Source organism: Diplotaxodon limnothrissa, linkage group LG3, assembly GCF_057381915.1.
Source record: "Diplotaxodon limnothrissa isolate DT_005_m linkage group LG3, D_limnothrissa_male_GT1.1, whole genome shotgun sequence".
In the NCBI taxonomy this organism is placed as follows: Eukaryota; Metazoa; Chordata; class Actinopteri; order Cichliformes; family Cichlidae; genus Diplotaxodon; species Diplotaxodon limnothrissa.
In genome coordinates this window covers 44,270,655-44,297,381 of record NC_140598.1, presented here as the reverse complement: position 1 = coordinate 44,297,381, position 26,727 = coordinate 44,270,655, and the positions used below count along the sequence as shown (strand labels likewise).

The 26,727-nt window shown below is 40.6% G+C and overlaps 1 protein-coding gene across 4 annotated transcripts in view; it reads right to left on the bottom strand.

Annotated features, from left to right (window-relative positions):
• LOC146636040 (diacylglycerol kinase delta) overlaps nt 1-12,767 on the bottom strand; it is an 88,191-nt gene extending 75,424 nt beyond the window's left edge. For all 4 annotated transcript variants that reach the window (XM_085350674.1, XM_085350676.1, XM_085350675.1 and 1 more), the window contains exons 1-2: nt 12,678-12,767; nt 10,947-11,051 (exon numbers count right to left, since the gene is read on the bottom strand). In XM_085350674.1, the coding sequence (XP_085206800.1) occupies nt 10,947-11,051; nt 12,678-12,767 (195 nt within the window). The remainder of the gene's footprint in view (nt 1-10,946; nt 11,052-12,677) is intronic.
• Between the last annotated feature and the right edge of the window lie 13,960 nt (nt 12,768-26,727).

Here is a 26,727-nt window from a genome sequence, read left to right as displayed (position 1 = left end):
AATATCTTTTTGTAATCAGGATTACATAAACCTAAAAAGAGTCAGTCGTGCTGAGCTGGCTATCATCTTGGTAAGTCAAACAAAGTTCTGGCTATGAGGGCTTTCAGCTGGTACCAAATAACCAACTGCAAATATGAAAAATCCCTAAACAAATGTGAACCAACAAATATATAATCCAGGCTAAAAGGCACACATTTGCTAGAGCCAAACCAATCACTATCACTGTTCTACATAGAAACTTCTGTACTCTCTCACAATATAAGGCCCTTCTGTTCTTTATCTTGCTGCTGTAATCCAACAATGTTGTTGTGGGATCAATGATGTAACGTACCTACCTAATTGCTCCATCATTAAGGCCCAGGCAGATCTGACTGTATTTCTCGATGTTTATTCCAAGAAATGAATACATTGCTTAGATGTTTCATTACAGTTAAAAGACAGTTTTAGCTGGCTTGGCTGTGTGCACAAGAAACATTTCCAACTAGTAAATAGGCTTTGCTAATCCTACATAAAATGAATAAGTGGTCTAAAAGGAGTTATTCCTCTGTTTCAGGACTGTGTCACTGCTTTCAACAAATAACATTCATGGGGTATAGATGCTTTCTGGAAACTAAAGACAATCCTGCTATCTACACATCGAGAAAAGTAACGGCATTCTCCAAGTGAATCGAACCTTTTTTTTTCTCAGTCTTTTACCTCACTGAAACCTTCCAGAACTTAAATCGGGATTTAAATTGGCAGCTAGCAGGGGACAAGCACGTAACGTGTATCATGAAAGCTTTGAAGGAGGAGAAGAAAACCCGAAAGCCGGGTTAAGTAGCTGAATATACAAAAACGAGCTGATCAAATGTCCTAAATGTTGAGGTAGATAATGCAACGACTAGGGCTGTTCAATATAACGATATATATCAGATGACGATAAAAACGTCTATCGTTTCATTTGACGCTATCGTTTGTTTCGTGGTGTCGCAAAATAAACTGTTTACGGCAATATTTTTTCATCATTTTGATGGTCATTGTAGTGGCTATATTAATTTCTTAAAGTTCTCTCTTTCTCTTATATTTTATATAACCACACTATGAACGGACAAGTGTCTGTGTTTATGCGTTGTCGTTAGCAACAACGACGGTAACACCATCGCGTGTCCGCTTGTTTATGTTCCACATAAACCTTTCACAATAAAGCTCAAGATCCTGTTGAGACTTTTCAAAATAAACTGAATCTCGTGAAAGAGCAGATTATTTACGGATGAGAAGCAAAAAAGAGCCGCCAGGTGCTAGAAAATAAACCTTAGACTCAAACGTTAGAACAGGCTTTTCCCCGCAGCACGCCGTGTAATAAATACAAAGAAAACGGCGGCCTTTACAACTTATGTCTAATAATGTATAGTTTCATGCATCGGTTAAAACACTCAACTCCAGGTACATGACGCGCAGCTGGAAACACTTCACGCAAGTCGAGCTGCCAGAGATTCACAGAATTTACAGAAAATGTTACATTTTTGTGATTTATATCGATATCGGGACGATAGATTTCTTATATCGGGATATGAGAGTTTGGTCATATCGCACAGCCCTAGCAACGACCACGTGTTTTTTTAAGCCTTAAGGATACAAACAATGTGTTTTGAGCAATCTTTGTACCAGTGACTGAATAACACATTTTAAATAGTCAAGCCGCCTCCTCACCAGTCCTGCCAACCTGTTGTAACGGTAAATATGGATATTAGAGCCTGCTGTTCGCTGTGTGGATTTCTTATATAACCGACTCTGGATGTGTTTCCACTCTGCCTCCACCTCTCTCCCTCTTACACTTGCTAATTCTCTCCCCTTTGTCCATCTTCATCTCTCTCTCCTCTCCCCGTCTTTTTCCATCTCTCCCTCTCCCGTGTTGAACCGAACACTTCTGCATCTGTATCGCATCAAGCCGAGGGCACAAATCAAAGCACAGCACACAGACACACAACACCGGCCGTCCCACACGCTCGTGCACTCTCCTAAAGCCATGTCTGTCACCCCCCCTCTCTATCCATCCGCACACATCTATAACTTGTCCTCATCTCCATTGCAGTGAACACCCACACAGATTTCTGCACTGGGAGCGAGATGCAGATAAAAAAGAACAAATATAGTGGGTTTGATTCCAGCAAAGCATCGTGCAGGAAATCCACAGGAATAGGAGCGAGGGGGGGAAAAAAGAAGAAGTGTTACCTGTTAATCACCACTCTAAAAGCCAGAAATACGACTGGTTACATAATCTGAAGTGGCGCTGCTGCTATTTTAGAAGGAAAGGGTTTTGGTTAAGAAGTTACCAATTTTAGAAATTCTAGAAAATATTTGGATGTTAGGAAAGGGACAGGATGTGACGTGATCACTCCAAAGGAGGGGAAGTCACAGCAAGAAATTACAAAAGAATAGGGAACAGACAAATGAGAAAGAAGAGGAAGGTAGAGAGGAGACGAAGGTGAAAACCTAATGACGGGACTGGCCTTTTCTTTGCACGTTTATGAGTGTGTGTGTCTTTGTCTACTTTCATAACATAACATAACAGTTGGCGGCCTACTCAAAACGTAAGTGGTAGTGCTACATACACACAAACACACAATTCACAGAAGCCTTTCTGCTTCATTCTCTTCCTGTGTCTCCTTTATCCTCCACACAGTAAATGTGAGTACTGCAAAGAGGAGGAGGAAGAAGAGGAGGTGGAGGAGAATAGGATTGGGAAAATAAAAAGAGGAGAGTAAAGAAAGAGTGCGAAACCTTACGTAATTGAGCCTGGAGGTAGACAAGGACAAAAAAAGAAGGAAAGACAAAAAGAAAGTAAGAAAATCAGAGATCGCTCGCAGAACGCAGACACATTGAGTTACAAACAGAACTTTTGCAACAACATGTGACAAAAAGACAGCTGACAGCGCAAAACTTAAAAGCCACCACATCCAGCAGTTTTTGTTTCTCACAATTTAACATCAGATGATAATTTCCCTCAAGAGAACTGCTCCCTGTTCCAAAGATGCTGCTGCCTGACCATCCTGTGGTGAATTAGAAAACCAGAAATCCATTGTGCAGTGGAAACAGGCAAATCAAAGTAAATCTGTGGTGGTAAACAGTTTGTGGCTCTACTCACTAGCATAACATCTTAATAGTGCCAGGTTTTGAGTAAAGGGAGGCCAGACAAAGAAAGGTTGGGGGGAAAGAAACAAGTTAGTTAGCTAGCAAGCTTTTCTGTATCTGACTTTTTCCCATTGCCTCTCAAAGACAGGCACATCTGTCAAGGTTGTCACACCATAGTGCGTAGAAAAGATGGGCATGCCTTCCAGGTATAAAAAGCTATCATGAAAGTACTTGTAACTTAAATTTCTTTGAATAATATTGTCATGTTCATCCATTTTCTGCCGCTTATCCAGGTTTAGGTCGCAGGGACAGCAGTCTGAAAAAAAAGCTCAACCCTGCCACCTCCTCCGGCTAATCTGGGGCGACAACGAGGCGTTCACAAGACAGTCGAGAGACTATCCAGCGAGTCTTCGGTCTCCCAGTAGGAATACCTCACCTAAGAGGCACCTCAACTGAAACCTTTTGATGTGGAGATGCTTCGGTGCTTAGTGCATCAGGTGGCCATCAAAGGTGGAGGCCCTGGTGTTCTCACCCCCGGCTTCAAGAACTGGCTATAATTCTTGACCTCTGTAAAAAATTTTCCGATGACTTCATGTGCTCAATTGGCCGTTTCAGATAAAATTGAATAAAATTAAGTTCACATAATTATTAGAGCCAGAAAGGAGGATTATCCAGGATATGTTAGGTGGCTAACAAGTCGTCAATCAAAAGTGCAGTGCCCTCAGTTTCACAGTCCAATCTACCAATCAACTATTGAACTGTTTGTTAGGGTTTTTATACTTTCATTTTGAAAAATATCTCCATTCAAATGAAAGCGAAAAAAAAATTGCTGTCACATGCTGTCAAGAGCATGCCAAAGAAGCAAGTGGTGAAATAGCCCTAACCATGTAGATGTCACAATGCTGGAACACCGCAAACGCTAACAAAATGAAAGTGGATATATGAATTCTCTTGCATAGCTTCTCCTTTCTTTTTGTTTCACTTTTTTAAGCAAAAATGCCACATTTTTTAAGACACAACACGCTGAACAATCCTTAGCAACTAACGTTGATTTAGTCTTTTCAAGATCTCAAGTGAGCCATCAGCCTGCAGCTAGGCCGATAAACATGTAACCACTGTTTCAACAGCTTCCCAAGATAATCAACAATGCTCAACAAATAGCTGCCCTCTGTGGAGAGAAGTGAAGATGTCTTATTGAGATAAGGTTGCAGAAATGCCTGCATGCACAGTGTACTGCAGCTGAAATAAAATGCAAACAGTTCCTGCAGTCATCGTATACTCATATAGCACAGGGTCTAAATGTCAGCAATTTAGACTGAAAAAAGCTTTTAAGATGTTAATTGATGGTAATTATTTGCCTTGAAATAGATAAATTACTACATGAAGCACGTTAAAAATGTGTCTTTTTTCATTATCAGATGCAGTATTGATGACCTATACTGAACTGTTACCGTATCCTTAGTAGGGCTGAACGATATATCGCATTTGCGATAATATCGCGACATGATCAAGTGCAATTTTCTAACCGCAAAGGCTGCGATTATACTCTGGACATGTCCAAATTCATGGGCTGCATCCTCCTGAGGCCGCATTTGTAGACCGATTACGTCACAGCGACGCGCCGAAGGCTGTCCAAATTACTACCATATCCCAGAATTCATAGCGCGGCCCAGCCAAACTCCAGTTTCCAGCAATGGCGGCCGCTACTAAGTTTTAAAATTACTCATACTAATCTTTCTGGGTCACAAAATAAACTTTTAACATATTTTCAGGCGAGAAAGTAGCTGTGTAAACATCAAATATCTGCTCGGTTTATCAAGATATCCCATATTTGCAAAAGTGCTTCGACGTTTTCAGAGGCGTCTGCTACCCACCAGCTCGACAGCTCGAGGGTTACTGATGCGGCCGAGAACGGCACAACTCCCGGCACATCATTTTCAGATCACCGCAGAGTTTCGCTGCTCGGGTTAAACGTAATATATAAGTCACTTAGACAACCTAAAAATGTTATTGTTGGGCTTTTTTCAGTGTTTTGTTTGTTCGTGAGTAAATCGGTTTGGCTGAGATTAAAGTTATTAGATTAGATAAAATAAAACTTTATTAATCCCCCGGGTGGGTTCCTCCTTGGTTTTCACACAGCTGACTAAACGTCAAACAGAAAACTTATTAAACAGAAGTATGAGACAGTCGAGAATTTACACCAGTGTCTGGTTATATTTTAGATAGCAAGAAGCAGACGGCCGAGTTTATTAAACTCCACCGAGACAGCGGTGACGCTAATCAGAACTAGACCGTCCAATTTCACGCCTTTAAATTTTAAAGGCGTGTTTGTGTGTGTGTTTATACAATTGCTATTATGTTTGCACTTTATGTGTAATGTTACTGACTGCAGAGATCAGTAAGATGTGTGTATTTTTTATTTATTAGTTTTATTTATTTAATATTATTTTTTAATTGAATGACTGTCTAGTAGTTCACAGATGTCGAAAAACTGAGTGTGGTAAAGCCACTGATTTTTTTTTATGTATATTTCTGCAATCTGCACATTGTACTGACTTTCATTTTAATGTTTACACCAGGGTTCCTTGTCAGCACTTTATGCTCAGATGTTTGTAAGCTAAAAATAAACTATTGTGTATGTTCAAATATACTGTTGTGATTGAAGAAGTTAAATAAAAATGTCAGTCATCAATTCATGCATCACCTCATGTCATCATAACAGAGGTCTGTCTTCCAGGAAAGAACAGTTTAAAATTAATGTAATATAGTATTGGCCATACTATATGATGTATTGCTTGTCTTTGTTTAATAATACAGAAGACAAAGACCTTAAAAAATAATCGCATATCGCATCGAAATCGCAATATTGGGGCAAAAAATCGCAATTAGATTATTTTCCATAATCGTTCAGCCCTAATCCTTAGTGACGCATCGTTTATGTGGTTCTAATTTATGCTACTTACTGGCTGAAATATGTGAAGCTGCAGTATGTTCACTGAATTGTCTATCTGACACAAAAAGTTAATAGACTTCCACTTTATATTTACTAAATACAGAAGCAAAATTATGGAGAAATAAAGAGCAGAGTCAAACAGTATGACCCTGGCAGCTTGTATTGGCCCTAACCGTCGTAGTAATCAGTTCTAAATACAGTTCAGAGTTTCTTCAGAGTCTGTTTCTATTTTAGTCAGGTAGTTGGTTAGATAAATTAAACCTCACTAAATTTAGAAACCGTCATCTTTACTCTAAAGAGCTGTGTGAACAGAAATGCTGTCACAGCTCTGCTGAAACTTCACGTCCCAACAGCTGGCTTTTATCTGTTGCTGGTGGATATTAAGCACCGTAGAAACGAGGGAAACAAGCTATTTAGAGGTTGAAGATTTTGGTTTTGTTTGAAGGGTATTTGAGCATGTCATTATACTGATATGAATGTACCATTTACCAATAATGATAACAATATCAGACATGAGAACTAAAGGCTGAGAAACACAGGAAATGGAGAACAGGACATGAGATATAACAACCGCTCAAATGGGGACATTGTGGTTTATGAAGTACACCCATCTTTGCGCCCAGGCTACAACTTTAACACCGAAAGAAAAGAAAAAACCCGCACACATACAAAAGGGTTTGTCTTTTTTCAGAGAGCATTGGGTTTAGTTTCTGAAAAGCCTGCATAAACAAGCCAGTCCAAGACAAAAACTGAAGTCAATTCACAAACAGCAGAATTACCGCCTTGTCAACTAGTCAAGTTGCATTTCACCATCTGTGGAGACTTCAACCTTTGGATATAAAATGTCTTTGTTTCACATTATGTCATGATTAGCATATCACCAAAAACAATACTTGCGGTACCATTCAATATCAAAATTCCAAGAATTTGTTTGCTACTTTAAATGCCGATACACCAGTAATTCTTGAAATCAGGTGGGTAGCATACAGGTACAAGTATTTTAGGCTATCCTTACATACTTAAGAACTAGGAAGCCCTAAATATCTGGTATTGTGACAGGTCTAATTTTAATTTGTCAAGTTAGCTAATTTTATGTGTTTATTTTTTCCAGACGCTGCACTGATCTTGACCTGTGAACATGAAGTCAATAAAAGTTGATTCTGACTTCACGAACATGGGCCAGATTTCAGGTCACTATGTTCATGAACCTTTTAACCGCTGTACCCAACTAAAACAAGCTGTTGCGTCATGTAGCTGCAACAGGCTGAGGGGACTTGGGTCCCCTTAGTTATCATTGGTCTTTCAAGTCACCATAAAGAGCACAAAGGAAACAACTTTGTTAGAAGAGAAACACACAACAAGGACTTCTAATTTTACTCTAACTAATGAACATAGAGGGACAATCTAATGAACATTTACCTAATTTATGTTCACTTTTTGAGCTCGTCTGCAGGTCTACTATAACATAAGTCATTGCCATGCAGAGTCATAAATATCAAGGTTTGACCTACATAAATGTATATATATTTGGCACCCACCAAGGAAGTTTTACCCGGAGCCACAGGAAATGTATTTTTTTTACTTGTTTTGTTAACTGTGCTATTATTATTTCACACATAACACTGTTAAACGATCAGAAATAGTATGAAAATGCACAGCTAACTAGGCAAAGTTAACCGCCAAAGGCCTGTGTGGAGCCTTGAATATGTAGGTTTAGCTTGAAAATCTCATGAGTTAACTACCAGCTGATCGTACAGTGCATCTAAAGCTGGTCTTTAAATCCAAACATATTTAATTAACACCACAGTCTCCACAGTGAAATGGAAATGACCCGCCCTTTGTTTCTGAGAGCTACCACAACATCTGTATGATTATTTAGCGAATCACCGCCGAGGAACTGAATTAACCTAATGGTGTCAGGAAGTCATGTCACAGTTGATGACAATTAGCACCTCCTTAACAAGTGTGCCGACAGACCGCAGCTCTAACAAGGCAGGTAATAGGCAGGGGACAAACTGAAGCAAGTCAAATGAAGCAGACAAGGAAGCACTGATGTAGTGATGGCGTTCAGCTATAACACACGCAAAAGCCATAAAAAATAGAGGAAGAAAGAGACATTTTGGCAAATAACAAACTCAGCCAAAATCACCCAACACACGCCTGCATGCACTCAGAGAAATGAAGGGACACACAAGCTCATTAATCCTCTCAACCTATTGTTGTCACTGAAGCATAATCCTGAAGTCGATGACTAGCTTAATCTACAGCAAGTCATGTGACTCTAGTTACACAAACTCTAATCATCTCACACTTGCACACAAACAACCAGCAACCGAACCAGCAGCAATTTTTGTTTCATCCAATGAGAAACGATCTACACATCTTTAAAGCCACATTTTGGGCACATTTTAGCTGTTACTTTCAATATCACAGCAATTAAATGTGACGTTTTAGGATTCTGTCATACCAGGCTGGAGAGACTGGTCAGCAACCTGCTGGCAAGCACATATCATTGGAGGAAAAATGTGCACTGCCCCCATCGGTTGGCAAGTGCTTGCTGGCTGGCACTGAATTGAATCGGTCAAAAAGACATTGCTGCAGCAAAGATGTCCTTATGATTGGTGTGGTCTCCTGTACTTTACATGGAAAACGCCGAGTTAACCTCGCACACTCCACATTTACTCTTCAAGAGTAAATGAAGTTGCTGAGTGTTTACGCGCAACCCTGCGCTTTCCATTGGTGACGTTGGCAATTTTCACCTAGCCAGCAGCCTGTAACCACTCACCACCTGGTCAGGGAATACATATTTTTCCCTAGTAACCTTTGGTTGTGTCTTTCAGGAAATAAATGAAAAATGTTTTTCATAAGTTTATTTATGTAATAAACTGCAAATTTTTCTCACTATATGTCTATATAAACATATATATGTCTGTATGTACCCTCGTTCCTCCTTAGCTAGCATATACCAATCACGTATACGGCAGTTTTTAACATCTATGTTTTTTTCCCTAAATTTATTACAGATATCAATTGTTTAAATTTGTCTGTATGCATTTGTTTCATGTGCCACATTCCGTGCGCGGCATCCAAATACGTAACGTAACGTTCACAAAAAACTTTTGTTTGACTTACCACTGAAAATGAAAATTTTTAAAATGTGCTGCAGGTTTTTGCTAGTATAGAATATGTATGCAGATAGGTTTATGACTTAAGAATGGATGCTCTGGTGAGAAGTAATTCAAGTATTTTGGAATAATTCTTAGTTCGTTTTCTCTAAAAAAAAAAAAATATATGTATACGTAAATGACACAAGTAATTTAATTTTCTTTTTTTCATTGCTTTTAAGCTTTTGTCTTGTGTTTTATAGGTTATATACCCTTCGGTATGATTTAACCGTACCTTGTACTTTCAATTGTTTAATTTTTTTTTTTAATCCAATCATCTAAACTGGATGATGCATGTGAAAAAACAGGAAAATATTTTGCAGATTAACAGACTTTTTTGCTTTTATTTCAGTATATTTTCATTTGAGTTTTTATTCATTTTAATGTTAGTTTTAATCTTTTTAATTATTATTGTATGGAGGGCATATGTCAGAGACAGGACTATTCCTCCATTATACCTCTTTATTTTTTAGTTCAGTTCTTTTCCAAATAAGTTTTAATTTTTTTTTTCAAAACACTACTTATTATTTTTATTTTGGTTGTCTACGTTCTAGTCTTGCTGATAACGCTAAACAAAACACACACACACACACACATATGTTAGTGTATATAAGTGTCGAGTGAGATCAGCCAATCAATACTAGACTGTTATCCAATCCTATTGTCTGCAACAGAAACAAATGAGGCATTATGGGATGCCATTCCCATGACGACAGGGATAGCAGGTATCCTGTGTCTTCTATTGATCTGAGTGTGTTTTACAGCTGCGGGTCAATACAGGTAATGGATAATGATTTACACACGCACGCACGCACACATACAGAATAATAATTTGCACATTAATCACTCTGTTGATAATGATGCATTTCTCTTTATTGCTATTAGCTCATCAATAACTAACGACACACACTTCTGTGTATGTGTTTAAATGCCAGTAACAGGATACTATCAAGCCATCAATATCTTACTGTAAGAGTGAGTCCAGAGGCCAATAACATCTACCAGAAGTCCAGTAAGAAAGGGAGCTCTTACTGCTGTCATTGATTTGAACACTGCTCATGAGCACAGTGGCGGTAAGAGAGGAAAATGACGCAGGCAGGAAACAGACCAGGCGTTAGAAGGAAGTTAGCTGACCTCAGAGGAGAGGTCGGATGAGAGGTCTGATTTAACGGTTGATAAAGTTGCGACAGAGACAGTCACACAGAGAAAAGGCTGCTAAAGATGCAAGGTAGCGGTTAACGTCCCTTCACATACATTTGATTATCATATGCGAGGCCTCCGAGAAAGGCAAGGGTCCTTCAGACCCACATGCACATGCCCACATTTCAGTGATAAGTCTAAACTTTGTGCAGGTTCTTCAATAAGTAAGCAGCTCAAATGTTTAATCAGGGTTATCAACATGGCCCTGATCGGAAATTCCATGATTTTTCCATGAATGTTCTCTAACTGAAGAGCGCCTGCCTGAATCCAAAAATATTACCGCACTCTGGTTCGCTAATGATGATTTTTACCTCAGAGGAGTCAGGTCGAGAATGGATAAAGTTCAGAAAAGCTCTTAAAAGCACTGCAACGTGTCGAGAAAGGTTAAAAAAAAAGCAGCTGAATCCATCATCTATGATACAGATTCACTAATATTACCTCATTTCTTTCTGTGTCAAAAACAAGCTCTTCTACCTGCTATAATCCCACCTACACACACATACACCATTTCCTCCTACCTTGGCCCTTATCTGTCCCGAGGTCGAAACTTTGCGGATCAGCTTGTGTGACGTCTCTTCTTGTTCTCCATCGCTGTCTGATGACTCTTCACCTGCTTCACCGGGCTGCAAGAAGAGGAGATAAAATCACCGAAAATGAATGTGAGATCAGGAGCCGTAAAATGTCCTCATTTCAAACTGTAGTGGAAGCGTTCAGCCACTGATTCAGCAGTTTGGCTGATGGGCTTTTTACTCAGAGCAACATTTTATGGTAAACTTACGTAAAATCCCACCGTCACCTACACAGAAAAAGTAAAAATGGACCGATAGTACAAATTTTTGGTATCGACCAAGTAATCACCTAATCATAGAAACTCAGGTAGCTCTTACAGCTCTTTAAAAAAAATAAAGCAATATTAATTTTATAGGAGTTAAAAAAACTTAAAAAAAATGCTGCTCCAATGATTCAGGGGTTTTTTTAGCATGAATATTTTCAAAATAAAAGACACTAACTGTAAAAGATGTACCTAGACTACATAAGTGCACTTTAGGCACTCGCTGATCTGAATATTTGCATATACAACAGAAAATGTCAGCATAGGCACGAGATTTTTTTGGGTACCGGAAGGTTTCTGGTTTGTAGCCTGAGTGCTACTGACCAATCACATTTGAGCAGGATGTAGCTGCAGGCGAGTAAGCTGCCTGTGGTGAACAAAAGAGGTTCTGCATTCACTGAAACGCAATGTAAAAAAAACAAACAAAGATGACTGAGCTTTACGTGTACGCACCATCGTGGAGCGAGTAGTTTTAACTTCTTAAACAAAGCCACCACCCCAAAAAAACAAGAACGTCACCTCCTCCTCCCCAGTGGGAAATCTGAGCCTGCTGCAAAGCTTTTCCGCGAGTCAAGAAGTCAGGGGTGTCAAATTCAGTACATGTCGCTGATACTCTATAAATGTGTGGGAAAAATGATAAAGTGAGGAGGTCGGGGCGGATGGATGTAGTCGTTTTCTTTCAGCTGCTCCGTTTAGGGTCTTCTCTGTCACACTAACCCTCCGTGTGTTCTCCTTCACTACATCCTCTGAGATCTTCCTCTTCTCCTCCTGCCTGAAAGCTCCATCTTCAGCACCCTTTGTCCACTATATTCTCTATCCTGCACATGTCCCTCTGATGTATTCATTTCTAATCCTGTCTTTGGTCATCAAAAACACAGTTTAACGGCTACATTTTCTTACTTTGTGTTCCCATTCACACATTTCCCGAATCTTTCTCAGAGTTTATCCACACTGATCCCTGCAGAGTGGACATCTCCCCGTGGCTGCTTCCTTCCAGGGTAACTTTGTCACATATAGTGAAGGTTTATACTCGCTGCTCAAAGGGGCTGTTAATAATTCCTGTATTTAAAGGCTGCTCCATGCAGATGAGGTATCTCGTTTAAAAGCACGTGTCTTCTTTCACCTGCAGGTCGAGATTAGTCAAGGCTTTTGTTATCTCGACACGACCCGAGGTAAAAGACTCTCGCTAAGGGATTGTATTACTTATAAATTAGGGCGTGTAAGTTGACTAGTCCCATTGTTAAAAGTGTAGAGTTGTTGTTTTTTTGTATTTTTACCCCTTCTGAAAGGGAAAGGAAAAGAAAGTGGAAGCAAAACCTGTTGAGGAGCCCCACCTATACTTTCACAATCTCTCTCTCTTTCTCTTTTTTTTTCCAATTTTAGCTTTAAGTGTGAAGAAGAAGTGGACTGTACTCACAATATGAGTCCTTTCAGAGTCTTGCGGTGATCCCAGCGACTCCCCAGCCCCCGCCACGTACAGGACGTTGGGGTTCAGTTTGGACGCCATCACGAATTTACAGAGAAAGGAGAGGAGAAGGAGTAGGAGGGCGAGGATAACAAAGAAGAAACAGAGACACGGGTGTGAAAGGGGTGAGAGAGATGGGTGAAAAGTTGCAGAAGATGTGGAGGGGTGGGGGGATGAGAGAGGAGAGGAGGAAGGGAAGAAGGGTGGAGTTTGGCAGGTGAAAGCCGGGCTGAGAAGAGAGATGATGAGGAACGGGACAGCAGCGGCAGCAGCAGGATCTGGGACGCCACGCTCCTGCCGAACTCTATCCAGGGCCAACTCTGGAAAAGACGGAGAGATGAATTATTGATCAACAGAGAAAAGCTCGGGTTTTTTTGGCAGGGGGAGGTTGTCTCTCTCTTTTTTGCTGGAAGTTCCCAACATGTATAAACAAAGTGTGGCTTTCACAGCTGATTAATTTGCCTTCCTCCTTCCATGGCAGGCTTTCAGCTGACAGTGCTACAGACACAATGCACACGGCGCTTCTGTTTCTCGGTTCCTCTTTAGGTCTTCCTGTCTCCGAGCGTTAAACACTTTGAGGTTTACGGTGTTTTGGGGGTTTTTTAGGGCCCTTTTAGGCAAGTCACACAAAGTCAAACAATTATAATAATACATACAGCGATGATTGGGAGGTGGAGACAGAAACATGCTTCATCACCAGCCTCTGCGTATCTCACACACAACGTGTTTTGGCATGCAGCAGTGCCGGGAACACACACCCTTACAGTCAATATATATGTGTGTGTGTGTGTGTGTGTGTGTGTGTGTGTGTGTGTGTGTGTGTGTGTGTGTGTGTGTGCGTTTCCTTGATTACGACTTGGACAGATTATTCAAAAACCTGTCTGCGCATCTTTCACCTCTCTGCCGCCCCCGGTGACACCAAAAAACTTGCACACATAAGCGCTCAAAAACACACTTCAGCACAAACGCTGAAGAATGTGTGTGTGTGTTTGTGTGTGCGTGTGCGGGCTTTTCCTTTTGAAAAAGCCGATCAAACTGCGCTGCTGTGGCTCACATGTTTCAGAGAGCCGTACACGCAGACGGATGCACGCACAGCGGGCTTGCTGGAGCCGAGCGCAGACCATCCATCAGCCGTGTCTGTCCTCGCTGTTTACCGCGGGAGCTGTCGGCGGACACGCGACACAAAAACAGTCCGGTCCGTGTACAAGGACCGCGTGCATATCTATCAGCTGGGCTCAGCCTCAGCTCAAAACGTCCATCAGCGACCTGCGGCCAGCACCACCTCCTTTGCTTTGCACACACACAAAAACAAACACACACACACACATATATATATCTAACCCCCCTCCTGCGCCCTCCTGTTTTTATAAAATGTTTTTATTATTCACCTTCGCTGCTTGATTTCTCCTCCAGCGGAGCTTGATCAGGTGCGCTGTTTCTGCCCCGCTCCGGTTACCCTGTCTGGGTGGCTCGCCAGCCGGCGTCGGGGTGCTGCTGCGCGGGCGGCCGGCGGTCAGCAGCGGCAGGAGGAGCAGCAGGAGGAGGAGGTGGTGGTGGAGGAGGAGGAGAAGCAGCGGCGGCGTGCGGGTCTCTCCGGTGGTGCTCGCCTTGCAGAGAGAGCGGTCATACGCATAGCGTCGGAGCGGATCTGAATCAGGTAGCAAGAGGAGGAAGGGGAGGGAGGGAGCAGGGGGTGAGAGAGAGCGAGCGAGCGAGCGAGAGATTTAAAAGCGGCCGTGTTGAGACGCTTCAAATCGCCGTATCGGGGTTAAACTGAGAGCAAATAACGTGCACAAACACACACACGCATGCGCCTGCAAGCAGGAAAAACAGACCTGCTGAACATAAGCAGAGCTACGTTAATTAACACAGTGGACCTTTGAATGAGGGGGAAGACATCGTTTAATCAAAATCGTCCTGAGGTAAAGAAAAAACAAACACGCAATGAGCTTTTACTGATTGTGCATTAGCGCTTAACAATAAGTGTGTAATTACAGCGCTGCCAAGCGTTGATTTGAAAGGCAAAAGTCGATTAAAATGCCAACAATCCTTTGTTGTTGTTACGTGCACACGGTATACCGTTTCTCAGCCTGGGCTGACTTGGGCGCATGATGGACGTGGTTGGTTTATGGACACCTGTATGCAGCTGGAAAGCATGCTCAATCATCCAGGTAAGGAAATCTTAGAAAGTTCATTCTCTTCATTCATTTCTTCATTTTCAGTGGAAGAAACGTTTTGTCACTCATCTAAGTGACTTCTTCAAACAGTAGACGTCACATGGTGACCTTCAGTCACTTGGTTACTGAAGAAGTCCTCTTAAGAAGTTCAAGTGACTTCTTCACAACGCAAAGCAGAACCACCTTAACTGCATCTTTGACACATGTAGGAGCAGTGTTTCTAACTGTGCAATTTCTCCAGATGTGTCAGCTCCTCACCCGCTTTCAGAGGCTTAGAAAATTCGTCCAGTTGTATTCAGAACTCTTAAGGTCATTACCGAGATTTCATGACCTGAGGTGAGGGTCGGGACATAAAGCTACACCAGGAAAGTTCAGTACAGCATCTGCAATACTGCTGACGGTGCACCAATCCGTCAGTCATATTCTCACTCCACCTTTCCATCACTTGTGAGTGAGACCTCAAGATACATGAAGTCCCTTGCTTGAGGCATGCTATTTCTACCTATTTCTACGTACAAAGTAGGAGCATTCCACCATGCTGAATCTCATCCTAGCTATTTCACACTCAGCTGCAAAGTGCTCCAGTGCACACTCTGAAGATGCCAACAGCAACACATCATTTACAAAAAGCAGAAATGCTCCTTATCCTGGCCATGCCTTGAGATCCTGTCAGTAGTAATACGATGGCACCTGTCCAAGATGGCGGCCAACCAAACCGGTTTGACAACCGGTTTGACCGGTTTCGTGCGTGTGCGCATGCGCGTTCAGTAATATGATGGCACCTGTCCAATATGGCGGCCAACCAAACCGGTTTGACAACCGGTTTTACCGGTTTCGTGCGTGTGCGCATGCGCGTTCAGTAATACGATGGCACTAGTCCAAGATGGCGGCCAACCAAACCGATTTGACCAGTTTCGTGTGTGTGTGCGCATGCGTGTTCAGGTGTGGAAATACCACAGGGGATCAGAGGGGTTATATGAGTTTGTGTTTTTAACGGGGTTTTAATTTAATCAAACCATAGGGTTTTTAATTAAACTATTTTTATCACTTAGGTGTATCGCAACATTCAGTTATGCATGTGTTCTTAAAAGCAATTCTTTGTTTCTTGTTTCATTCTTGGCGGAGTGGAAGCTGTTTTGGTTCACAGTGCGCCTTAACAAAGAGGGTGTGCTCTAGTCAAAAGTGTTGGTAATAGTGTTTTAATCACACTAATTTTCTAAATCTGACAATGTCTCAGCTTGCAGTGAGGCATGCATTTTATTTTATAAATGGCGCAAATGGGAATTTCTTCTGAATGGGTGATGTCAGCATGTTCACAAGCGTTTCATTTAATCAAACCCCTAGTTTTAATTTAACTAGTTTTTACACATCTACTGGGGTTTCTTTCCAGGGTTGATGCGATCATTTTATTTAAAAATCGGGATTTCGGAATGTTGAACTAAGAGTGAGACAAAGCCAGCTAGTTTTTTAACACAGTAAATGTCACAAATAGCATTCAGTCCTTTAGAAAATAAATGCTATAAGCAGCCAGTATCGCTCTTTTCAAACTAATCGTCTTTTAAATACACTCATTTTGTGATTCCGGTGTCAACACCTTGCACCGATGCAAGCATTTTATTTATTTAAAAACGGATCAAACGGGCCATTTCTTCTGTAAGGGGTTTCATGGTTTCAGAGTAGTTTTTAACACAACAGATAGTCACAAATAACATTCAGCCCTTTAGAAAATAAACGCTACAGTGATACTTCTAAAACCAGTCGCCCAGACCCGCTCCAACTTTTCAACAGCTGGCTAATTGTTTGAATTTGTTCAGGATTGTAAAAGCCCACCGCGGGTATCACTAGTTGAGAGTACCATGCGAACAAGGGCCCAGCCTATTGTTTAAAGTGGCCGGTATTGGCTCTTTTTGTAATTCCTCGACAAGGTAAATGGGGCAGGTGTACCAGTCGGGTGGCGACCCCGCCTATTGTCTGAAGTATCGGCTCCTTTGTAATTCCTTGAGAAGACAAAAGCCCTGAAGGGTCTCATTTAAATTGATTGGCGACATACCTTTTCTTTTTGGAAACACCCACCCTATATAAAAAAAACACGCTCAGAGCCCGAAACCCTGAGCCATTTACGCCTCAAGATTCGCTGCAGAGCACACCATTTTCTTTGCGATCATCAACACTAACATCGTTCTTTATAACATGGCCATCGTAAACGGTAAGTAAAACAAAACCTATTATTGGATTTTTAAAAAGTGTTATGTTAACATATTATAGGATATTCAAACTATTTTTTTTCCCTAAAACAAAAGCTTAATTTTTAGGAGTTTGGGAGAACGGCCCAGGGCCCTTTTCTTTAGAAACGGGCGCTTTTACAGCTGGAACTAGTCCTCTAACAGGCACAAGGTGTGTACAGCATTACTGGATTTTAAAACGTATGTATGTTTTAAACTAGCGATTGTTTTAAATTATGTAATAACGTTTTTGTTTGTTCCAGGGTTAACAAACTGAGCAGGAAAACATTCAGACACCGCGACCACAGAGCCCAACCTTACATCAGGTGTGTATACAACGGGATGTATAGTTGTGTATTATTTTTTCAAAAGAAAAAAAAATTTAAAAGAGGTTTAAACAATTACAAATGTTCTAAACTGACCGTTTTACACCTACAGAGCCACGCCAGAGAACCGGGTGTGTGGAGAAGCAGGACCATCCCGAATAACGCACACTACAAGGTAAGCATAGGCATATATAAATTAGATAAAAAGAGATAGAGAGGGAGACACGCTTATTCAGTTTGAAATGGGTACATGTATAAAATGTTTTAACACATGTCTATCTATCTTCACAGACTGCAGAACAGCACCCCTCCTCATAATGATCAGGACACCGTACGATTCCAGACGTTTTTGGAATGTTTAAGCAGTATCGACCTCCCAGAACAACAAAAACCTGGAGCTTTGTGCAACAGTGGAGAGTCAGAACAGATCTTCATCAGCGAACCTGCAACACCCCCGAGTGAGTGGCTACCTCGCGATTTCTCTGATGTTTTTGAGTACAGTATATCAGATTTTGATCTAGTTCATATACCCACCACCCCAGAATGTGACAGAAATAGCATTGATTCACGCATAGATTTCGAAGAAGGCGGCATAACAGACTCTCAAATATCACCGGCGTATGATGCTTACATGAAGCTTCCAGACGCTCAGCCTGCTGAACAGAGTCATATAGCTTCAATAGCTGATAAATTATGTTTGATTGAAGCTAGACTCAATCAATACCACCAAGAAGCACAGGTACAAAGGCAACAGTTTACCAAATTCATAAACAAAGTGTGTAGTACATTAGACAACATCTGCTATGTTCTATTTAAACCCAGATTCCTTTTATAGTTTGCAGTGAAATTTCTTAAACCATTGTTTAATGGGACAGAAGTACAAGTCACTCTTTACTAACACACTGTAGATAAGTTTATTGCTGAACGACACAGCTAGCAGTCCCACACACTCTTTAGATTTTTGAAGTTTTGTGTGTGATGGTTTTGCCTCTCACACCTTACCCCTTTCTCCCAGTATCACAACAGTATGACTCCCAAAGTACGACAAACAAGGACTCTAAACTCAGAACAGAAAGATACAGTTGAAAGATTAGTGATATCTTTTATGATGCGTAATAAACTACACCCTCTTCTTCTCTGTATTTATGTTGTTTGTGTGCGTGCGTGCGTGCGTGCGTGCGTGTGTGAATGCCTTAGAAGTCAAAGTATACATTAGCCATACTTACAAAAACATTTTTAATTTCATTTAGAACTGAGATTCTAAGTTGTAAGCAGAAATCGTATGCTCAACCAGGAGTATGTTTCCCCACTTTCACAATGCTGAGGCATCAAATCCATGATCCAACAGATGGTTTGTCACACGTGGGCGAGAAGGGCAAGCCAACCCTTACTTACACAACCTCACACACTATAGATTTTTAAAGCTCTTGTGTACAACGGTTTAGCTAAAGATATAACTTCTACTTTTGATAAAGATCACTCCCTCTGCATATTTCTTAAGAAATGAAGTGTCTTTACTGGGATATTTATTGTCAAACTATGCGATTTTCCAAATGTGTGTGGAGTAAAATGTTGTGACCAAGAATCATTCAGGATTAACAACACAAACTGTTTTGATAGCAGAAACAGTCTGTCTTATAGTTCCCATACTTTACCGCTAGTTTTACAAACACATTCTTCTTCATATCGGTTTAATTGGTTTTTTATGAAACTGATTTTTAATAGTACAACCAAGGTCTAACTTTTCCTAGCTCCCCAGTATAAATGCAAGAATTTTGCAGACTTTATTGAAACTGTCACAATTTAACACTCAATGCCATAAACAGAGTTGATCCATGTTTCTATGGACAGTGTTTCATACATCAACAGCTCTGAAAATCACTTTTAAAGTAATGTAGAACATGATCTCTCTCACTCTCAGCGTCTCTAAAAAACCCAGCAAACTGACAATTACCTCTAAACAAGGGGTCAGTTTATAGGCTTTTTGTTTGTTTGTTTGTTTTGTTTTTTATCAGCCGCAACACCATGTAATGCATGGATGTTAGACTCTTTCACCAGACCATGTTGCTAGCCCAACCACCAGGCTCAGGGTCTCTGAACTCTAACCCTGGCTCTGGCTGCCAAATGTGCCTCTGACCCTCTTGTGCCTGTTCACCACCAGACTAAGTTTGTACTCTCACCTACTAACATTATTTTATTACAGGGCAATATTCAGCTAGGTTACTACTTTGACTTTCTTACTTTGAGCACATTTCCGAGCCCATACATTATCAAACTTTTACTTGAGTATTTCTGACACCAGCTATACTTTTACTTAAGTAAAAAAAAAAAAAATGCCTGCACTATCGGTGTAAAGCTGTCTTTAATTCTTTAACAGTTCATGCAACAATTATAAATTAAACCTGCACCACAGCTAACTCTTTTTAATAACCAATAACAGGTGTATTTCTTAGATCTACAGAAACAGCCAAAACACTCTGCTTGTATAATGCCATATTCTCTCCCAGCGTACCCTTGTCTCACAACAGGGTGATTCCCAAAGTACGACTCAATAAACAGAGACTCTAAAACCAGAACAGAAAGATAAAATTGGAAGATCAAAGATTAAGGTTTGTGTTTTTATAGCACAAAGTAAACTGTCCCCTTGTCTTCTAGGCCTTTGCGTGCGTACCTTAGAAGTCAGATTATACGTTAGTCATACTTCCAAAAACATTTTGAATTCCATTTATAACTGAGATGTCAAGCTGATATCAGACATCTTGTGCTCACCAGGAGCATGTATCCCCAACTTCAAAACCTTAAGGTGTCAAATTCACAAACCCAACATGGGCTCATTCAACACAGGGGCCAGAAGTGCATGTCACCCTTTACTGACAAACTGTAAATAAGTTCAATACAGGGCAACGCGGCTAACAGCCTTGGAAACGCTTTACATGAAATAAAACTTTTTAGAAAACCCTTTACAAGAATAAATGTGATGATCTGTTTTACCTGAATCAAATATATTAGTTTGTTGACTTGAAATAAAATTTATTTTGGAAACCCTGTACATGAAGTAAAAAGTATCATGTTGCAAGTTCTGGCTTTAATATTTCCAGCTGATAAGGAGACGTTTTGCATTTCAAACGCTACATATCCTACCCGCCCTTTAAGATCATCCCACTTCAGGATCACGCCCCACCTTCTGTTATTTTAAAACAAGACCGCCGTCTCATTCCTCCAAAACCTTTTTTTTTTTAATCTCAAAACAGCGAGAAGGATGGACTCTGCACCCCTGCGTCACACTGAGGAGGAGGACAGTTCCTCGGACGAGGGCTCATTAGTACCTGACACGCCCGGTTACTATAGCCCCTTGGAGAAGCAGCAGCAGCAAGCCGTCGAGCTTGACGGTCGGGCATCTTCTTTATTTATCGATACCGTGAAAACAGCTGTGTATCACCTAGTCAACCTAGTAATCAACAAGTACCTCACTGACAAATGCAACGGCTGCAAGTTTGATCACCCCAGCCAGAGACAGCATGAGTGTCTGCAAGTGTTGGTGGATGACTTTTACGCTGAAAATTATTACAGCATCAGAAAAAGACTCCTCACCCCTCGCTTCATTCCTTCCATTCAACATCTGCTGATTGCCCGCAACATCAAAATGGACGACGTCAAAGTCCGCATGGTTATTATTAGTAATTCAAAGTTTTTATTTTTTTGTCTGCAATCAGTCTGATTATTGTTTTTTTCTTTTTTAGCTGTTTGTACTGCTGATTGGTCAGTGGAATGTTACCATGCAATACATTAAAGGCTATCTCACACAATGCATTGATAAAATCTAAATTTGAATTACTAATAATAACTCTGCGTAGAGTAGGAGGAGCCCTGTATATCATCTCCAACAGAGACAGATTCCTCCGCATGCGTGATGACATCCTTTCACCTCTTTGCTGATTTTTGTTTTGGAATGTAAACAACCGGACGGTCTGATAGTAAATTTGTTCTGAGTCTTAAATAGTCCGGGGTCTTAGCTTTATAGACTATTAAAAGATACCCGTATGTTGTGGATGTGGCATCATTAAACGCTTCTATAAAATATTTAGTATTACCCGGAAACATTTGCCTACCTAAAAGCATAACCTGATATTTATCTCTCGGATTTTTAAACAATATTAGGTAATTAGTGTTCAAGGAAATGGTTCTACTGGATTTTCCTTGAATAAACAAATTCTGAACTAGATATATACAACTCAAATTCCTATGATGCACATACTTTGTAAACACATTTTGTACTTCTAAATTGTTAGCTGCGTCGTTCATTACATCGTCTATAATTAACAAATTGTTCTTTTCTGTAGGCAGAAGGGTGTCATCAGCAAGAGAGTCGGGTATACCGTTAACAAAGTTTATGTTTCTTATCTTAAGAAGCTGGTCATATAGTGGCTGCCATCCTTATCCCATAGTGATTCGGGTAATTTGTCAGGGCCTTGGAAGGGTGGCCATATCAGGATACATGTTTTAAAAATGCGCTAAATGTAGGATACATGTTTGAAAAATTATACATGCTTTTAAAAATGTGGTAAATGCAGGTTACATGTTTTAAGAAAGAAAAAATCTGGATGCATGTTTGAAAAAATAAGCAGGGTAGCTGTTTGAAAGATACGGTACAATACGTTTTTTGTTTTTTTGGAAAGAATCAGTCTTTCAGAGAAAACATTAGCAGCCTCCTTTGTAACACTCTGTGACCAACCGTAGCTGCCCGATTTTCACCACGTCCAACCCCACCAGATTGTGGTATGCCTCGGCGATGGCGTCAAAGACTTTCCTTACCGATTTCAGTTCGTGCAAGAGAGTTTCCGCCACCATGCGGACTTTGACGTCGTCCATTTTGATGTTGCGGGCAATCAGCAGATGTTGAATGGAAGGAATGAAGCGAGGGGTGAGGAGTCTTTTTCTGATGCTGTAATAATTTTCAGCGTAAAAGTCATCCACCAACACTTGCAGACACTCATGCTGTCTCTGGCTGGGGTGATCAAACTTGCAGCCGTTGCATTTGTCAGTGAGGTACTTGTTGATTACTAGGTTGACTAGGTGATACACAGCTGTTTTCACGGTATCGATAAATAAAGAAGATGCCCGACCGTCAAGCTCGACGGCTTGCTGCTGCTGCTTCTCCAAGGGGCTATAGTAACCGGGCGTGTCAGGTACTAATGAGCCCTCGTCCGAGGAACTGTCCTCCTCCTCAGTGTGACGCAGGGGTGCAGAGTCCATCCTTCTCGCTGTTTTGAGATTTAAAAAAAAAAGGTTTTGGAGGAATGAGACGGCGGTCTTGTTTTAAAATAACAGAAGGTGGGGCGTGATCCTGAAGTGGGATGATCTTAAAGGGCGGGTAGGATATGTAGCGTTTGAAATGCAAAACGTCTCCTTATCAGCTGGAAATATTAAAGCCAGAACTTGCAACATGATACTTTTTACTTCATGTACGGGGTTTCCAAAATAAATTTTATTTCAAGTCAACAAACTAATATATTTGATTCAGGTAAAACAGATCATCACATTTATTCTTGTAAAGGGTTTTCTAAAAAGTTTTATTTCATGTAAAGCGTTTCCAAGGCTGTTAGCCGCGTTGCCCTGTATTGAACTTATTTACAGTTTGTCAGTAAAGGGTGACATGCACTTCTGGCCCCTGTGTTGAATGAGCCCATGTTGGGTTTGTGAATTTGACACCTTAAGGTTTTGAAGTTGGGGATACATGCTCCTGGTGAGCACAAGATGTCTGATATCAGCTTGACATCTCAGTTATAAATGGAATTCAAAATGTTTTTGGAAGTATGACTAACGTATAATCTGACTTCTAAGGTACGCACGCAAAGGCCTAGAAGACAAGGGGACAGTTTACTTTGTGCTATAAAAACACAAACCTTAATCTTTGATCTTCCAATTTTATCTTTCTGTTCTGGTTTTAGAGTCTCTGTTTATTGAGTCGTACTTTGGGAATCACCCTGTTGTGAGACAAGGGTACGCTGGGAGAGAATATGGCATTATACAAGCAGAGTGTTTTGGCTGTTTCTGTAGATCTAAGAAATACACCTGTTATTGGTTATTAAAAAGAGTTAGCTGTGGTGCAGGTTTAATTTATAATTGTTGCATGAACTGTTAAAGAATTAAAGACAGCTTTACACCGATAGTGCAGGCATTTTTTTTTTTTTTACTTAAGTAAAAGTATAGCTGGTGTCAGAAATACTCAAGTAAAAGTTTGATAATGTATGGGCTCGGAAATGTGCTCAAAGTAAGAAAGTCAAAGTAGTAACCTAGCTGAATATTGCCCTGTAATAAAATAATGTTAGTAGGTGAGAGTACAAACTTAGTCTGGTGGTGAACAGGCACAAGAGGGTCAGAGGCACATTTGGCAGCCAGAGCCAGGGTTAGAGTTCAGAGACCCTGAGCCTGGTGGTTGGGCTAGCAACATGGTCTGGTGAAAGAGTCTAACATCCATGCATTACATGGTGTTGCGGCTGATAAAAAACAAAACAAACAAACAAACAAAAAGCCTATAAACTGACCCCTTGTTTAGAGGTAATTGTCAGTTTGCTGGGTTTTTTAGAGACGCTGAGAGTGAGAGAGATCATGTTCTACATTACTTTAAAAGTGATTTTCAGAGCTGTTGATGTATGAAACACTGTCCATAGAAACATGGATCAACTCTGTTTATGGCATTGAGTGTTAAATTGTGACAGTTTCAATAAAGTCTGCAAAATTCTTGCATTTATACTGGGGAGCTAGGAAAAGTTAGACCTTGGTTGTACTATTAAAAATCAGTTTCATAAAAAACCAATTAAACCGATATGAAGAAGAATGTGTTTGTAAAACTAGCGGTAAAGTATGGGAACTATAAGACAGACTGTTTCTGCTATCAAAACAGTTTGTGTTGTTAATCCTGAATGATTCTTGGTCACAACATTTTACTCCACACACATTTGGAAAATCGCATAGTTTGACAATAAATATCCCAGTAAAGATACTTCATTTCTTAAGAAATATGCAGAGGGAGTGATCTTTATCAAAAGTAGAAGTTATATCTTTAGCTAAACCGTTGTACACAAGAGCTTTAAAAATCTATAGTGTGTGAGGTTGTGTAAGTAAGGGTTGGCTTGCCCTTCTCGCCCACGTGTGACAAACCATCTGTTGGATCATGGATTTGATGCCTCAGCATTGTGAAAGTGGGGAAACATACTCCTGGTTGAGCATACGATTTCTGCTTACAACTTAGAATCTCAGTTCTAAATGAAATTAAAAATGTTTTTGTAAGTATGGCTAATGTATACTTTGACTTCTAAGGCATTCACACACACACGCACGCACGCACGCACACAAACAACATAAATACAGAGAAGAAGAGGGTGTAGTTTATTACGCATCATAAAAGATATCACTAATCTTTCAACTGTATCTTTCTGTTCTGAGTTTAGAGTCCTTGTTTGTCGTACTTTGGGAGTCATACTGTTGTGATACTGGGAGAAAGGGGTAAGGTGTGAGAGGCAAAACCATCACACACAAAACTTCAAAAATCTAAAGAGTGTGTGGGACTGCTAGCTGTGTCGTTCAGCAATAAACTTATCTACAGTGTGTTAGTAAAGAGTGACTTGTACTTCTGTCCCATTAAACAATGGTTTAAGAAATTTCACTGCAAACTATAAAAGGAATCTGGGTTTAAATAGAACATAGCAGATGTTGTCTAATGTACTACACACTTTGTTTATGAATTTGGTAAACTGTTGCCTTTGTACCTGTGCTTCTTGGTGGTATTGATTGAGTCTAGCTTCAATCAAACATAATTTATCAGCTATTGAAGCTATATGACTCTGTTCAGCAGGCTGAGCGTCTGGAAGCTTCATGTAAGCATCATACGCCGGTGATATTTGAGAGTCTGTTATGCCGCCTTCTTCGAAATCTATGCGTGAATCAATGCTATTTCTGTCACATTCTGGGGTGGTGGGTATATGAACTAGATCAAAATCTGATATACTGTACTCAAAAACATCAGAGAAATCGCGAGGTAGCCACTCACTCGGGGGTGTTGCAGGTTCGCTGATGAAGATCTGTTCTGACTCTCCACTGTTGCACAAAGCTCCAGGTTTTTGTTGTTCTGGGAGGTCGATACTGCTTAAACATTCCAAAAACGTCTGGAATCGTACGGTGTCCTGATCATTATGAGGAGGGGTGCTGTTCTGCAGTCTGTGAAGATAGATAGACATGTGTTAAAACATTTTATACATGTACCCATTTCAAACTGAATAAGCGTGTCTCCCTCTCTATCTCTTTTTATCTAATTTATATATGCCTATGCTTACCTTGTAGTGTGCGTTATTCGGGATGGTCCTGCTTCTCCACACACCCGGTTCTCTGGCGTGGCTCTGTAGGTGTAAAACGGTCAGTTTAGAACATTTGTAATTGTTTAAACCTCTTTTAAATTTTTTTTTCTTTTGAAAAAATAATACACAACTATACATCCCGTTGTATACACACCTGATGTAAGGTTGGGCTCTGTGGTCGCGGTGTCTGAATGTTTTCCTGCTCAGTTTGTTAACCCTGGAACAAACAAAAACGTTATTACATAATTTAAAACAATCGCTAGTTTAAAACATACATACGTTTTAAAATCCAGTAATGCTGTACACACCTTGTGCCTGTTAGAGGACTAGTTCCAGCTGTAAAAGCGCCCGTTTCTAAAGAAAAGGGCCCTGGGCCGTTCTCCCAAACTCCTAAAAATTAAGCTTTTGTTTTAGGGAAAAAAAATAGTTTGAATATCCTATAATATGTTAACATAACACTTTTTAAAAATCCAATAATAGGTTTTGTTTTACTTACCGTTTACGATGGCCATGTTATAAAGAACGATGTTAGTGTTGATGATCGCAAAGAAAATGGTGTGCTCTGCAGCGAATCTTGAGGCGTAAATGGCTCAGGGTTTCGGGCTCTGAGCGTGTTTTTTTTATATAGGGTGGGTGTTTCCAAAAAGAAAAGGTATGTCGCCAATCAATTTAAATGAGACCCTTCAGGGCTTTTGTCTTCTCAAGGAATTACAAAGGAGCCGATACTTCAGACAATAGGCGGGGTCGCCACCCGACTGGTACACCTGCCCCATTTACCTTGTCGAGGAATTACAAAAAGAGCCAATACCGGCCACTTTAAACAATAGGCTGGGCCCTTGTTCGCATGGTACTCTCAACTAGTGATACCCGCGGTGGGCTTTTACAATCCTGAACAAATTCAAACAATTAGCCAGCTGTTGAAA